Consider the following 15,821-nt stretch of genomic DNA (forward strand, 5'->3'; position numbering starts at 1 on the left):
ATTAATTAGTTCTGATATGCAGTTTCCTCATGCCACAAGTAAGTAAGTCTGTTAACTCAGATGATTTCTAATTTTTCCAACATTTTAGATTATTAGCGTGCCCTGATAGATTAATGAGTAGCAAAGAAAAAACCTCTTCCACAATGCAAAAACTTAGAAACTTAAAGCAATTATAAAGAAACAATGTGACCTTTTTTTATCCTTTTAACTTTCCTTCTTTTTCTGTATCCTTTTGTATTTATTCTTTACATTTAAAATTTTTAGGGGTGTTTTTCAATATCTGATGCCTCCTAGGACTCTAAGTGAACTAGTTTTGTTTGTGAGAATAATCACATTTGAATTGGGATTAAAAACACCTGCTTTGGGGCTGGGGTTATAGCTCAGTTGGTATAATGCTATCCTTACAAGCACAAGGCCCTGGGTTCAACTCCCAGCATCACAAAAAAAAAAAAAAAAAAAAAAAAAAAAAGAAAAAAAAACACCGCTTTAAAAAGTCTCATCTAAAATTCTTTCTGGAACACAATGGAGAATTAAAGAAAAGCAAATAAACAGAAACTTTACTGAGTTCACTTTATATCGTTTTTCATGAACTCAAACTTGTCCAAAGTTTTCTTCTCGCATACTGAAATTATGTATAGCTCTATTTTATTCTGCTTTCCCTCCATCTTTACTTGCGTAATATAATGTATCTTAAAAGTATTAGAATTCAATTTGTATAAAAATGTGGAAAACCAGAAAGAAGAGAATGAAACAGGAGAGTGAAGCCAGCAAGTCCCAGGCTCTCAGCTGTGCCGAACCCTCCCTTTGTAATGGAGGAGATCCTACAAAAAAATTTGGAAAGCTTTCGCTATTTCAAGTAGTGAGAGATGAACATGAGTTCAGCAACACCTTCTTTCCTCACAGTTAAAAAATAAAAATAGATATTTGTGCAGGAGTCAATAAAAATATTCTGTCTTATATCTCTATATGGGTTTTGCAATCAGGCAATGTTAACTTTAGTTCTTGTTCTACCACTTGCTACATGTGATTTTTGTGCAGATTTCATATAGGGCAGACTTCAGTTTCCTCGCTTGGAATATAACAATCTTATACAACACAATAGCTGATTATAAGTTTATCTACATTTTATAAATAGACTTATTGGGGTTCAAATGGCATCTTTGCTTCTGCTTAGCTGTGGGATCATCATGGACAAGTTCCATAACCTGCCTAAGCCTCAATTTCCTCATTCATTATATGGAGATAGTAAATCATACTTGATGATGGGTATATGTATATTAGGAAAGGTGACTGGACTTGTTCAGGAAATAGTAAGCATTCGATAAATAAGTTTTGCTTTTGCACAGCATTGTTTTAAGGATTAAATGGCATAAAACTTGACACAATATAAATCAACCCAGAGGCCCCAACCTGTGTATATTTTAGATGTAGATGCTGATGATAAAGGCAATTATGATTGTTCTAAGCTGCACTGGGAAGGAAAATTACAATGTATTCCATTATTCATACCATGTTCTCAATATTTGCATGCACGGCCACTTGAGGTTTCAGTCAACCACAGACTAAATATACAGTGGGGGTCCCATAAAATTATATTGCCTATTGACATTGTAGCTGGCTTAGTTTATGTGAGTACACTTTATGATGTTCATACAATGATGAAATTGGCTAATGACACAGTTCTTAGAACATGTCCCTGTTGTTAAGCAGCACATGACCAAACAGTTTAAAACTGAGTTTTGGGGTCTCCTATGTGCAACTGAAGTGTTAAAGGAGACCGTGAGATATGGTATACGTAGGGGACAAGTCTACTTCTATATTCTACCTTTTGTTTGTTTTGATTATAGTTATAAAATGGGGATTTAAAAAATTAGTTTGCTGCCGGTGACCAATTATGAGTGGTGAACCAATGGGCAGTAGCCATTTAGCTGTGAGCTGGAATCCCTACTAAAATATAGGAGGGGGGGGAAGAGGCTGAAACTATTAAAACATGACCTAGAAATCAATAGTGAATATTTGATGTTCATGATATAATTGCAAAGAACATATATTCAATGCAGAATATTTTCCATTTTTAAGAAAAAATTTCACAAATATGAAGAGTAACTACATACATCCGAAACTGACTTCAGTTTAGGCAACACCCTAAGCCTAAACTAACCTGAAGAACAAGTGAACTCTAAGACTCCAACAAAAACAAATCTAGTAATGAAATAGTGCCCTATATTTGACTTCTAAAGGTAATCATAAATTTTAAAAATGGGGCACTTCTAGCACTAACATTGTTAATAAACAGATGGCAAGTTATAACACTACAGGTGACAGGAAAGTAAAATGTCTTTAAAACTGGATTTATTTTGAGTAGCAACCAATACTTGTTTTTTTGTCTATCTGCAGTCATATTTTAGGTTAAAAAAAAAAAACAAAAAAAAACCCAAAAAAACAAAAAACAAAACATGAAATCAAGAGCCTTAAATGTAGATGTCTCCAGAATATCACATATTTGGTGAAAATACCATGAAGGAATTGCTTTGTGCATTCATGACCCAAAGCATATGTTACTGGAATGGGATGTACTGTTTCAAAACTGTCCTTAGCTCTTGCTTTGATGATTAGATTTTATGCCTGGTAATTACACTTTGGAATCAAGATGAATTATAAATAAGATGTATAATGGATTAGAGGCAATGGGTTGTGGCAAACACCTCTGGTACCTTATTATGAGAGATAAGCCTTTATCTTCATAATCTCTCCACTAAGATATTATTGTAATTATTGTCTGTAAATAGGAGCTTAGATGGAATTCACAGGACATAGGCAAAGCCACCAGTGCAATGATTGTACATATTCTCAGTTATTTTTGATTTCTTTTATTTATCATTTTCTTTATTTGTACTAATTTATATCTTCATACAATGTAAAATTCCTAAAATTAACAGGAAATCATGTTTTAGAAAATATTATTTGAAAACCCTATTGATCATGATAAGAAGGAATTTTGACAATTGAAATCTGCAATGGGAGGTAAACTGCATTAAAATAATTTTCACTCTACCAACAGTTTTGTTGGTAAGTGAACAGTATTATTTTAAATAAATTCAGAGAAAATAGAGTTGTAACAACTTTCTTTCAAGATATCTAAAGGTCAACCTTGAGTACTTACTGAATATATTCTGTAGCACAATAATATTGCAGAGGCAGAGAATTCTAGAACCTCAAAACCCAACCTATCATTTTATAGATTGGATAACTATATAACTAATGCCTATAACAATTAAGGGAATTGACCAAAGTCACACAGTGAGTTAGCAGCACAGCCACACACTACCTGGAATAAATAAAATTTCATCTCTTGTCTGGAAAAATCTCAAGTTCTTTCTGTCCTCTAGCTTTTAGTCTGTCATGCTCATGGGGCGTTAGCATGTTTTATATGAGTACACTGTCTCATTTTTCACTCACAACTTATACACTGTGTATGAATGTGTATATTTGGATGAGTTGTATGTATGGATGGATACAGTATATACACTTACCATATGTATACAAGTGTATAAATTGATGTATGTAGGAGTTATGATTTAATAATGAGATAGATTATTTGATTATTTATTAAATCAAACTAGACACATTCAAATGCATATTGCCCTCAGAGCAGTAACAAAAAAGGCTATAGAATTATTTCAAGGATGCTTCACAAGATTTCTGAGTTGTGCTATGAAATTTCTCTGCACAGTATAAATATATATGATGATAACATCAGTTTACAATGGGGCTTTCCCACGTGTTTTCACTTAAGTTAATCCTTATCAAAATTCCATAGGCAAACTCCCCCAGGGTCAGCAACAAACAAGAGCAGGTGCCCCATTCGGCACAGGAGCCAGCCTAGGTAGGATTCACCAAAACCAAATGCCTTTTTCTCTTCATTATGCCATGCCACCTCTCAGGAATATTCAATATTTTTAAATTGTACTTTAGTTTTGACCTGGTTTCATCGTCTGACTTGTGTGCTATACTTAACAAAACTTCCCAGATCTATTTACAAAATAAGGTAGATAAAATTATTTATATAATCAATAATTATTTATTTAATCAACACATGGATATATAGTTATGACATTAATAATAATATGAACCTCAATAACTAGTATTGACTACATGCCAGGCATGGTAACAAGGGCTTAAAGTTCATAGCTTATTTTGTCTTCATAAGATTCATAGACTGTAGGAAATGGAGTTATTAATAATATTTGACTGCTCTGCCATGGGAACCAAACTTTGTGACTAATGAGAAAGAATCTTGACTGTCAGGCAGGTTCCAGTGGCCCCTTCTCAGGCCAGGTGTTGGACTAGGACCAATAGAAAAGGCCACATGTAGTGGCAATTATTCAGAGATTTGGGTATGCACCATCTTCCCCTGAAAGAGCTTTTGTAACCTGTTGCAAGGTCTCAGCCCTAGTACGTGACAAAGCTGAGGTTCAAACTCAGGCCAATTTCTCATCCATTCCACTTTCCCAGTATTGCCTCTATTGCTTGATATTTGTAGAAATTGAATTGACTTCCAGAAGGTAAACACCTACAAAATTTGCCGATTCTAAAGGCAGTCAAAAGAAGATCCCAGAAAGTTTAAGAAAAAATTTTTAAAAAGGTAGTTTTGAAAATGCAGTAACTAAAAGTAAAAAAATAAAATTAAAAAAAAAAAAACCAGGAAAATAAAAAAAGAAGGTGCAGTGACTGAATGATAGCAGCACAATTGAAATGATATATATCATCCTGAGAAGCCACATTGAAGGGAACAGCGTGCTGTTTTGTGCTTAGATTTTGTTATGCTCTCTATAAACACACTTTCAAAACCTGGTAACAATCATATCTCATAATGACTGCAGTTTAAATGCCTCTAACTGTTCAGAAACAGTGCCAAGAAAATAGATCAGTTATAATAGACAAGCCTTTTGAAAACATTGTTTTCTTCCAAATGTTCCAGATTTTTACAGATTTTTTAAATTTTTCATCAAACATTTCTCTTTGGCTGTGATTCGTACTCCTTGGTCACAATAACACCATGATCTTGCCACTGCTTCTCACACTGAGAGGGAAAGATCATATAAAACAGGTAAAGACTGTGTGTGAAAGCCCAGCTGATTGCTGCTAAGGAAGTGCAGGAGTATTCCACTTGGCTCCTGAAGTGAGAGGAGGTTAAGGGGGTCACTAGCAGCCAGTTACCTCACAGGAAAATCCAGAATAGCCCACAGGACAATCACATTTTTCTATCAAGTGAGCCGGAGGAGTCTCTGCAGTTATGCGTCCTGGTTCAGCTACCTCCATGGCAATTTCTGAAATTCTGGAAAGAGCAAATACATACTTAGATGATCCCATCAGCCAGTTCAGGTCACCTCAAAATACTCAATCCTGCAAGAAAACCCTTCTCAGATTTGTCAACCTCAAGTGTGTTTTGTTGTTTTCAATCAACAGATACTTGTATATGTTTATCAAGAAAAGGTGACATTTTGGTATATGTACATACTGTGGAAAGAGTCGATTAAGCTAATAAATATATTCTTTTGAAGCTGCTAAAATTCCCAGGGCTCGTGTGTCACATTTTCCTTCTACATTTTGCTTCCTCAAAGATTGAGATTTCACATTAGCTGAAAAATCCACATAAAAATCCTAAATTTAGTAAATTAGATATCTGATATCCTGTTGAGAAGTTATAATAAAGATTCCTCCCCCTACTTTTAAAAATGTGAGTTGCTTCAAGTAGACATGGACATTTAATTAGACATTTATATTTTTTAAAACAGACAACCCAAGGTCATTCTCTGTTAGAATATCTCCTATAGTTACTGGTGAAATTGCTTTTAATATATTAATGTTCCCGATTTCTTCCTCTCGAGTCTCTGAATGTCCTTCCAAGAACTTTAGAAAACCACCCAGAAAACAATCTAGCATGATGTAATATTGATAAATTCCTGAGGATAAAGAAAAAAACATTTCAAATTAATATTTTATTAACTTTATTAAAATAAATCCTTCAAGTGACTTAACTCACTTGTTGGTGAAAAAATCCTTATAATTGATTAAAAAAAATCACCTTGAAAATACTGATACACTTTTCATTAATTTGAAATTATACATTAAAAATATACACAGTCCATAAACTTAGACTATTTCATGACTGACTAACTGGTAACATGAAAATGTTCTGCAAATAAACTTTCAAATGAGACAATGAATAGTTTTGCTTCAATAAAAGTCACCTCCAATAGTCTAAGGAGTTGGAATCATAAATTTTATAATGAGCATAGGTAAATTTTATTGAGTTATGAATGCACATTCTGGTTTCACTAGCATTGTAATCTGCACTCTGAAGAGAGCCAGTCTTTACGATACATATGTTCAGCTAAAATTCAGATTTCATTCTCCCCTCCTTAGAGCATACACAGTGGTAGTGAGGTATCAAGAAACCACGCCCCTCTGGTAAGGAAAATTCTACCCTTCTATTCCGCCCAGGGTCTTTGTGGGAGCAAGAAGGTAACTTGGAGTTTGTAGAGAAGCCCTCTCTCTCTGGCAGCTCCACAGTATTTTAAAGCAACAGACACTATTAGCATCTTCTCGCCTCTTCTGCCTTGCACATGACAGACTGGCGAACGTTTAAAAATCAAATGAAGCATGCATGGATGGTGGCAACAGCAGATACTTTTGCAATACAAATATTTTTTTCTACGGGGATTCAAGGGGGTTCCAGGGAGGTGGAAGAGTGGATATGAGGGAGAGAGAGAAAAACAATGATTTTATCTGCATCAGAGATATGGTTTCTATTTCAATGAATGCTGAATGGCAAAAGTTATTTCCTGTAGAGTACAGGAAAGGGGCGGGGAGGAACAGAGGGGAGGGAAAGGGGAACTACTGGGGAATGATATTGGCCAAACCATATTGTTATGTTATGTGAATAAATGAATATGTAACAATGAATTCTGCTATTGTGTACAACTATAATACACCAATAAAAACATGGGAAGTTGTTGTTTTTTTTTAAAGTTGCTTACTTCAAACAAAGGTAAGAGAAGGCCAAAAAAAAAAAAAAAAAAAAAAGGAAAATGAAAATGTTAGCTTGACAAAAATGTGTAAAGTCTGAATCTCCAACTACATATATCACTCAGACTCTCTGCTTTGAGATTGTTAAAATTTATGTAATAATAAAGATGTGGAGTTGTGTCTTAAGTATTTTGGGGGAAATATTGAAACAGTTTTTCAACATTTGTCATGATTCCACTGCCTTAAGAAAATCAGGTGCTGATGATCTGCCTTGTTCTTATCATTGCTAGACTGTGATGCTGATTTTTAATGGGGCTTAGAGAAAGGGAAAATCTTTTCTAAGGTTTTATAAAATCGTCACTTAAACCAAAGGATTTCATTTGTTAAAGTGAAAGAATATGATAAGAGAAGAGGCATATTGTGGGGGAAAAGACAAAGTGTCACATTGCAGAAAGGCTAAATTGGTGAGAAAGGTAAAGGAAGTATATTGAAAAATGAGTGACGACATTGTTTCCATCAGTTCCACAAAAAAAAATTTTCTGTGACCTACCCAACTCTTGGTGCAGCTTGGAACAATTTGTTAAATAATGGATTTGCATATCTATGTCATGCAAACCTGCTTTGGCTTCTACCACCTAATGTAGATTTGATATTCTAAAATAATTAACAATATAGCTGACAGCACTTTTTCAGTACATGGTTTTTATTATTCCATATAAAATGAACTGTTACAGAGAGGAATGTGCCAAAGAAACCAAAGGAATACAGATTAGGAAGTGAATTTTGGTCTTTGATTTACTTTTTTACCCAAAGTCCCTGTATCCATCAAAAAAAGCAATATGGGTGATCATGAAATAAAAAAATTATTTTGCTACATTATGTACTTATTACAGTATAAATATTTGAAATATGGGATTTTTAGATGCATTAATTTCACAATGAGAGGCTTCATAATTTTGTATTGTTTTCCTGGCCTGGTCTACTAATTTATCATGTGAGATTACTTTTACTAACATATATTTCTTCCATATTCTTATAGGACATAAGAGAAAAATACATGAAAGAGAAATTGAGACTATCATATGAACTCATCTCAACTTTCTGCCTCTATAGTATGAGACTTATCTACCTCTGAGTGATTTCTCATTGTATCTATTGAGTAAGTTGTTTCCTCTACTAAAGAAAAATATTAGGTGCTCTTGTGTTATCAAAGTCTCCTGGCTTCTCCATTATTCTCTCTTTATCCTTATTTTTAACCTTTCCTTGCTACTGATCCTTTCCCAACAGTCACTAACATGATGACTTTAGTCTCAAATTAAACATTCATCCCTTGACTTTTGACACTGCTGTTCTTCTCTTTGGTAATTGTGTTCATGAAAACAGTAGTGCATGCTCACAATGTTCAGTTCAATGTGTGCCCTTCATTCTTGAAAATTTTGAGATTATTTCAGATCCAGGACTCTACTGAAGCTGATGTTAAGAATCTCACCTGTGGGGTCTTAAGTGTCAGTCCCAATAAGCCTCATTTTAACTTTGAATACTCCCTGGAAGTATTCTCATGGCTTGACTTCCATGACCACATTCATTCTTGCTGTTCTTCTGTGTTTTGTTTTGTTTTTCCAATCTGACACCCAATTGTTTCAGGTCATGATACATAGGTAAATGGTGCATAGGGTAAATACACGGTTCACTGGGGTGAAGAGATGAGGAAGCTTGGGGTTGAAAGAGACCAGATTAATTGGACCCTACCTGGTTCCCCTGAGAGAAGAAGGGGTGCACTTTCTCAGTAATCTTATTACACATTTACAGCACAGCAACTAATTATATGTGACCTCCATTACACATTTTCCTGAATTTGGGACTGGCATTTTAACTCACCCCATTTAAGGTGAATTCAATATTTGTCCTCATTTACCTAGCTTTTTGTGCTATTTTCCTTTTTTTGGTAGTAACTTTTGTCTGGTGATACCACCCTTGGCTTGTTTTTTATCTTCACATTCCAAAAGCAACCACTTCTAAATCTTATCTGATGTCTTACCGACCTGTCCTGCAGAGTCTACAATCAGACCTTAATTTGAACATTTTCTTTCACAGTTTACCTGCTTTGTCGCATGATGTTTCCATAAGTAGCCTTGATAAGAATATAATGAATGTCATATAGTGTATCCAAGAAATCTTCGCGGGTCACAGATCTACTGACTCGAGGATCATCACCATAGTATTTCCATTCTTTCTGTTAGCAAGAAAAGAAACCACGTTGACAACACTGAATGCGAAGACATTGGTAGTTGGGTACTAATCAACCAATAGCTTTACCTCTGTCATTTCAATTTCATGCCTTGTCAGTTGGCCAATGAGAGGTGCAGCCACATGCCTGATGATAATCCTAGCATGAGTAGGAGTCCCACCTCGAATGATAACTTGAGGTTTGTAAGTGGAGAAGCCTGTCTCTTCCCGAGCCTCAAAATAGATTGTGTACTTGAGTTTGCCTCCGTAGGCCATCAACTGACAAAAGAAAATGAAGAGAGATGATGTAGGGAATATTCTAAATGGTGTGATTCCAAAAACACTTTTTACTTTGTTCTTATGTGACCTCAGCATTCTTTTTACCTTCTTTCCTTCAAATTGTTCTGGGAGTTTCCAATAAAAAGGTTCCAAGTGGAGGTCTTGTCTCACCAGATCCATGTCTGCTACAATCTCAGGATGTTGAAAAGCAATACCTTTGGTGGTCGTGTGCTGCAGAGCCTCGTCCACCAAAGGCAGAATGGTCTGTTCAGCCTTCAGAGTTACCTGAGTCAGGTCAAAACACAACAGGAAGCTGAGCTGAAGTCTTGGGGGCATCCCTTTAAAACTAAGTTATGGACCACACATCTATCTGCAGTGCCTATTCACATTCTGATAAGGAGATCTCACAAGGAACAGGACTAGCACATAGGGGTAAGCATGACAGGGGATAAGTCCTTTTACCTACTGTGTATATTGAAAACAACAATATCTGAAAACTGGAATATTTTACACTAATGAAAATAGAATTAAAAAGTAGAGTTAAAATACAATTAAGGTAAAATGAGCATGCTTTCACATTAGAAACTGCCAATTTCCTAAGGATGGCTAGAATAAATGCAACAAGTTCTGGTGGTTTTCATTGCCACGTTACTACATATGAAAATTCATGCTCTGGGGCTCTCATTCCTTAGGACAGAGCTTCTTCCCACGTGAGAGTGTAATGCCCACCTGACAAGGCTTACTCTTTACACTTCATGTCTATTTCCTTATCAACAATAAATGAACCACCTTTAAGGAAGAATTTTTTTAAAAGTCATTTACTCCAATTACCTAATGGCACAAAGTCCCTTTACTGTTTCTGAACATGCACAGGGGAAAAGATTACTTAAATGTTTTGCCATTTCCTGCTACCCCCACTAAAAGAAGCCAGCAGGAGCTAACATTATGCCATTACACGGCTCAGCAGCTCCGAACTCACCCACGCTCGGATCAGTCCTTTTGCTTCAGAGCACCTACTAGTAACACCGAAGCAATAGCAGCTGCTGCAGCCAAGTGGGTTCTTGGCATCAAGTCCAAATTTCCCTGGCTGGCACCTGTCACAGTGGACGCCTTCCACATTCACCTGAAGAAAGAACAGAGACAATCAGAGTTCCTAACAGCAAAGTTAGGGGCAAACCAACTGAACAGTGAATAATAGGAACACATTTGTTTTTCATTAAACAAAACCAAAGAATACTGAATATTAGACTCACATCATAAATGCATATGTAGTTAACTCACTGTTAGGAATTTGTTATATATATACTTAAGTGGCACATTTCCGACAATTCTGCTGTTAGCAATATGAAACACCCATGAGAGTTTCAAAGGCAAAATTAAAGCAGTGGTTCTTAAACAGCAGTGCCATACCAAGTTGTAAAAAACAGGTAGAGGTTAAAACTGTACATTTCCAAGTTAGAAAATAATGTCTATATAAATAATATAACATTTTATATACAGTATATAAACATAACTATAATATGTAATAATGCAACCTTGTACTCAGTTTTGACTGCTTCCTTTGTTGGCACAAGTTGTCATTTTCCTAAATTCTTAAGATTATACTGACAACCACCCCAAGATTTCCTTTTTCTGTTTTCTCTGGCCCTGTTTCCACAGATTTTTATCTTGAAATGATCCCTCTGACACAGTTTTAGCTGCATAAATCCTGGATTGATTTTTCAGAAATATTTTAAGGGGAAAAAAATCCTTCATCCTTTATAATTGTCTGTTTTTCTACATCATTTAACAATATTAATGAGAGCTGAAATTTGCACAGTCATTCTTTATAATGTCAGTGTTTATAAGTGATGAAATTTTACTGAACTTCCTCAGCAGTAAATACATTTTCCAATATACCGTGATTAAAGATTAACTTTGGGAGAAATGGTTCTTTTAAGTCTTAGTGTTTAGCTGTGATTTTCTCTGGTGCTTGAAAGTATTCTCTGTCCCACCCCACAGATTATTCTAGTTTAATCAATGGAACTATATAAAGAAAACTAATTCAACTTTACTATTGAAAATATATCATCTCTACCAACTAGAATAAAAGTTGTATTTGGGTTGAAAGTAAGTTCTTGAAAAGCATAACTTATCAGTGCTACAGAACACCTATCAGTGAAATTCCGTTTGGCAATAAGCTTTTCTTTCTTTCTTTCTTTCTTTCTTTCTTTCTTTCTTTCTTTCTTTCTTTCTTTCTTTCTTTCTTTCTTTCTTTCTTTCTTTCGTACAGAATAATGAAGCAGGATTAACAAACACCTCATGAAATTAAAACTGAAGGATGGTATCAGAATCCAGGATTTTCCTTGGAGCATCTCAGCAGCATATTACCTTACAAGTGCACTGCCCAGTTCGATCGCTACAGGAGCATTTTCTCGTCTCTGGGTCACAGGTAGAAGCATCTGTTCCCGGCAGGAAGCAGTCACAGAGATTGCACTGAGGGTAGTTCCAGTGGCCTCGATTACACTCTGTACATTTTGCACCAGTGAATTTTGGGTGGCAGTTACACTGGCCTGTGTTCACATTGCACTGGAAATCCAAGGAGCCCACCATGCTGCAGTTACAAGACTATGAAGAGAAAGACAGCGATTGTTAATACAGTTTCACAGGAAATACCTCCAACTTTCATCTTAATGCTTCTAGGCTTCCATCAAGCACACAATAGTCATGTATCTGCCACATGCTTTGTACTATTTGCTTTAGTTCTTTGGGAAACATCGTGAACCTAAACATTAAAATTGATCCTTCCATTTAGAAAAAAATATATGACTGTCTAGAAATCATAATGCTATATGAATGAGAAAAAAATGGTTTTATTTATGTCTTTTCATGATGGGGAAGGGTTAGATATGGGTTTTCTTCAAGTACTTTTTATTTCAAAGAGTATACTTCATAAAAGGTAATTTTATTTCATATTCACTGCACATTAGTTCAATACTGTAGTATAAAGTTCTTTGGGAGTACAACTATGTCCAGTGGAGGGAGACCAAAAAATATGTAAATATAACACTATGAAATAAGCACTGTGTAGTAGAAAATGCTATGAGAACATAAGAGGAGAAGCAATCCAAATGCAGAGAAGCCAGGGAGAGCTTGGAGAAGAAATATCTTTATTGGTTTTGAAGTTTAGCTTCAAAACCCAAATTTGAGGGGATTTGCTGGTGACCTTTGTTCTTCACATTAGTTGTACACATTATTTTCTCTTTGTTTATGTAATGCAAAGTTTTGCTCAGAATTTTTAAAATTTGAGTGTTTTTATTAATTTATTAGAACATGGTGAGTTCCTTCAGTTTGAGAGCATAGTTGTTTTTGATTCAGATTTGAATCTTTTTTCTTCTGATTTATGTTTGATATTTGTATCTATTCTATTTTATCAATTTTGTTTTTCAGGACATTACTTTTATCTGTCTATCAAATCTAAATCTCCTAATGTCTTCTCTAATCCTCTTCCTTGCTTTACCTTTCTTGCTGTATTTACATCTCATATTTGTTTTCCATTTATCAGCTCTGATTTTATATAATGAGAACTTTACTGTATGTCTACAGCATCAATGCATATTTTAACTATGCTACTGCAGTTCTAAGTTCTTCTGAATAATTTCCTTTCAATTCACCCATTTTCAATTTTTGAGCTTCCAGTTGTCTTTTTGTCATATATTCTTCTTTGAAGGGTTTCTGCTCTTGATTTAGAGCTCATATCTCTTGACATTTAGTGAAAATGCCAGTGGACTCCTAATAAGTCATTTAGAATCTTGGAATAAATCATTTTCAGAGGCCATTTGTGGCAGTTATCAATCCAGAGGCTCCAGCTCCAAATCCACCCTGCTTTACTGTAGTGAGACTCTGTAGAAATGTCTAGAAATGTCTCTATTGCCAGGTGGCAGAATGTCAGGCTTTCTTAATAGAGGGTCCTGAAAAGATCCAAAAAGGTCCAAGAAATTTCCAGTCTGCTTGTGTTTCATTATTAATATTGTTATCATTATTATTTTACTATTTAGTCCCAGAGACCCTGAAGGTGTCCCAGCTCTGCCTTCAGGCCACTCTCCCCCATAGGCACCTTTCTCAATAGCTTTTGTCCTCCTCATACACCTCTGAAATGAAGTGCTTCTATACCAGCACTTCCCTCTAACTCTGGTGATTTGCTTTTGTTTTTGTTTTATGATAAGCAGGCTGTTAGTACCTGTGGTTTCCACAACCACATCTGAATGTCAGCCTGGCCCAAGTGGGAGGGGCGTGCCCCCTCTTCTAGCCCTCAGTTCCTTTGTTGTTCACTCTCTTGGATGACAGGTGATAGCTGCTCTTTTCTGCATACTATGTTAAGAATAGCTTTTATTCTTTTTAAATAAGTAACTACCCTTTTACAGTTAGCTATGAAATATACAATTTACCCTGTTTACATAAACTGTGTGGTTTCTGTCTCCCAAATGGGACCTGGCTTGGTACTCAAGTGAGACTTACCACTCTCTCTGTCTGACTTTAGCGCCATATGGTGTTTATGCTTTGTGACCTTACTCTTCCTGGTGTTCTCCTATTATCCTTCTCAGATCTACAGCTCTGAGGTCTCTTATCACAACCAAGTCTGGCTCCCACTTCATTGCTCAACTTAATTCTTATATACATTGCCACTGGAGACAACTCTGCTTCTATTCCTCCTAATAATAGTTTACTTAGAAGACTATTCTTTGTAGGATGTGATGTACAATCATCAGTTTCTCTTGTGTTGGCCTCTTCCTGCCCAAATGGTGAAAATCTTCCCAGACTCTGATGTTGAAACAATCAGACCTTATTTTGCATGTTTTACAGTATTTTTCTATCTCTTCACTGCTACCCAGGAAAAAGACTGCAATAAGGACTACTACTAAAGTTATTTTAAGCCAAAAGATTCAAATTGTAATTATTTGTTATATTGCAAACATGGGCATAGATCCTAATCCACTGTAATAACCCCAGAGGAACTCATCTTTATAGAACATCAGATGTAGAGTGAAATTTTAAAATTAGGATGACTTACTAATTCACTCATATAATTTTTTCCTCGCCAATTACATTGAATATGTATTGATTCACTTAAACAAGATGGGCCATGACCAGAAGCAAAATTATGATGTGGTATGGAAAACTACAATTATAGGATACATTTTTAAAAGTCCTGTGAGACTCCTTATCTTTTTAAATAATAAAAATATGAAATGTCTGCTACCCAATTTATTGTACAAAACCATAGCACCAATACTTGAGGAAGAGTTGATAGTAAAAGTAGACATAAGGACCTGTCCAAATCAGGAAGTTTATTTGGGAAGTTAAGAGTGGGGAATAAATGAAGCCATTAACCGTATGTTTAGACAGCATGATCACCAACATCAAACTTAAATCATAATTAGATGTAATGTTTGTTTAGCAATAGAGGGTTTATTCACTATTCCCCTGCTAGTAAAAAATGGAAGCTTTGTAGTCTACTTCAATAACAGCTCAAATGATGTGTGTGCTCATGCCTCAGTACGGAGAAATTATCCATGACACAAAGAGAAGCTAAATCCTCAAGTCACTGCTCATTTAAATTAAACTCATCCAAGTTTTTTAAGTACTAGAACGTATGCTTGTAAATAAATTATTTGTGAGGGCTGCATGGATTATTTTACAATTCTTCACAACTTCACAATTTTGAAGTTTAGATTTTTAACAATGGTTCAAAGTAATCAAAAAATTTAAATCAATTTCTATCAGCATAATGTTTACCCAATGACTAGTAAAAGTGATAGTACCTAAAAATAACTATGTTTTTGTAGAGATTTAAATTGTATTCTATTCTGATATACATGCTGAACACTAACTAGTCACTGTAATTCTAAGAGTTTCATTAGAGTTTGTCTACATCATAGGATTTTGTGGATAGAAGGGAATCCTTAGATGCTTGGATTTGAAGTTTGGAAATGCAAAAAGTCAATCATAGAAATTTAAAGCATTATTTATACTCATAAAAATCTCTGACATTCTTGAGAAATTTTAGTTTTGTTTCTCAGAATGCTGGTCTAGGAAACTTCAAACCTAATAATGTTATGGTCAATAGAAAAATTAGTGTTCTGTCTACTTTTTATTTTCTCTGATCATATGTTTAATTGAAGTCAGGTATCTCAAGTTCCTCAAACAATCACCAATACCCCATTCTCTCCTACTTGAGTGTGTTCTAGGCTGGTGTTCAGGTGTTTTATCACATACAAACTGATAGCTAGAGTCTACTATTGCAT

General features: G+C 35.2%; 1 protein-coding gene across 1 annotated transcript in view; it reads right to left on the bottom strand.

Annotated features, from left to right (window-relative positions):
• The window catches only part of LAMA2 (laminin subunit alpha 2), a 620,167-nt gene that overhangs the window by 183,910 nt on the left and 420,436 nt on the right, over positions 1-15,821 (bottom strand). The window contains exons 23-28 of the mRNA XM_079148222.1: positions 11,908-12,144; positions 10,517-10,660; positions 9,643-9,822; positions 9,349-9,537; positions 9,132-9,265; positions 5,221-5,338 (exon numbers count right to left, since the gene is read on the bottom strand). Of these exons, the coding sequence (XP_079004348.1) occupies positions 5,221-5,338; positions 9,132-9,265; positions 9,349-9,537; positions 9,643-9,822; positions 10,517-10,660; positions 11,908-12,144 (1,002 nt within the window). The remainder of the gene's footprint in view (positions 1-5,220; positions 5,339-9,131; positions 9,266-9,348; positions 9,538-9,642; positions 9,823-10,516; positions 10,661-11,907; positions 12,145-15,821) is intronic.

This window comes from Sciurus vulgaris (assembly GCF_902686455.1).
Source record: "Sciurus vulgaris genome assembly, chromosome: 7".
Taxonomy (NCBI): Eukaryota; Metazoa; Chordata; class Mammalia; order Rodentia; family Sciuridae; genus Sciurus; species Sciurus vulgaris.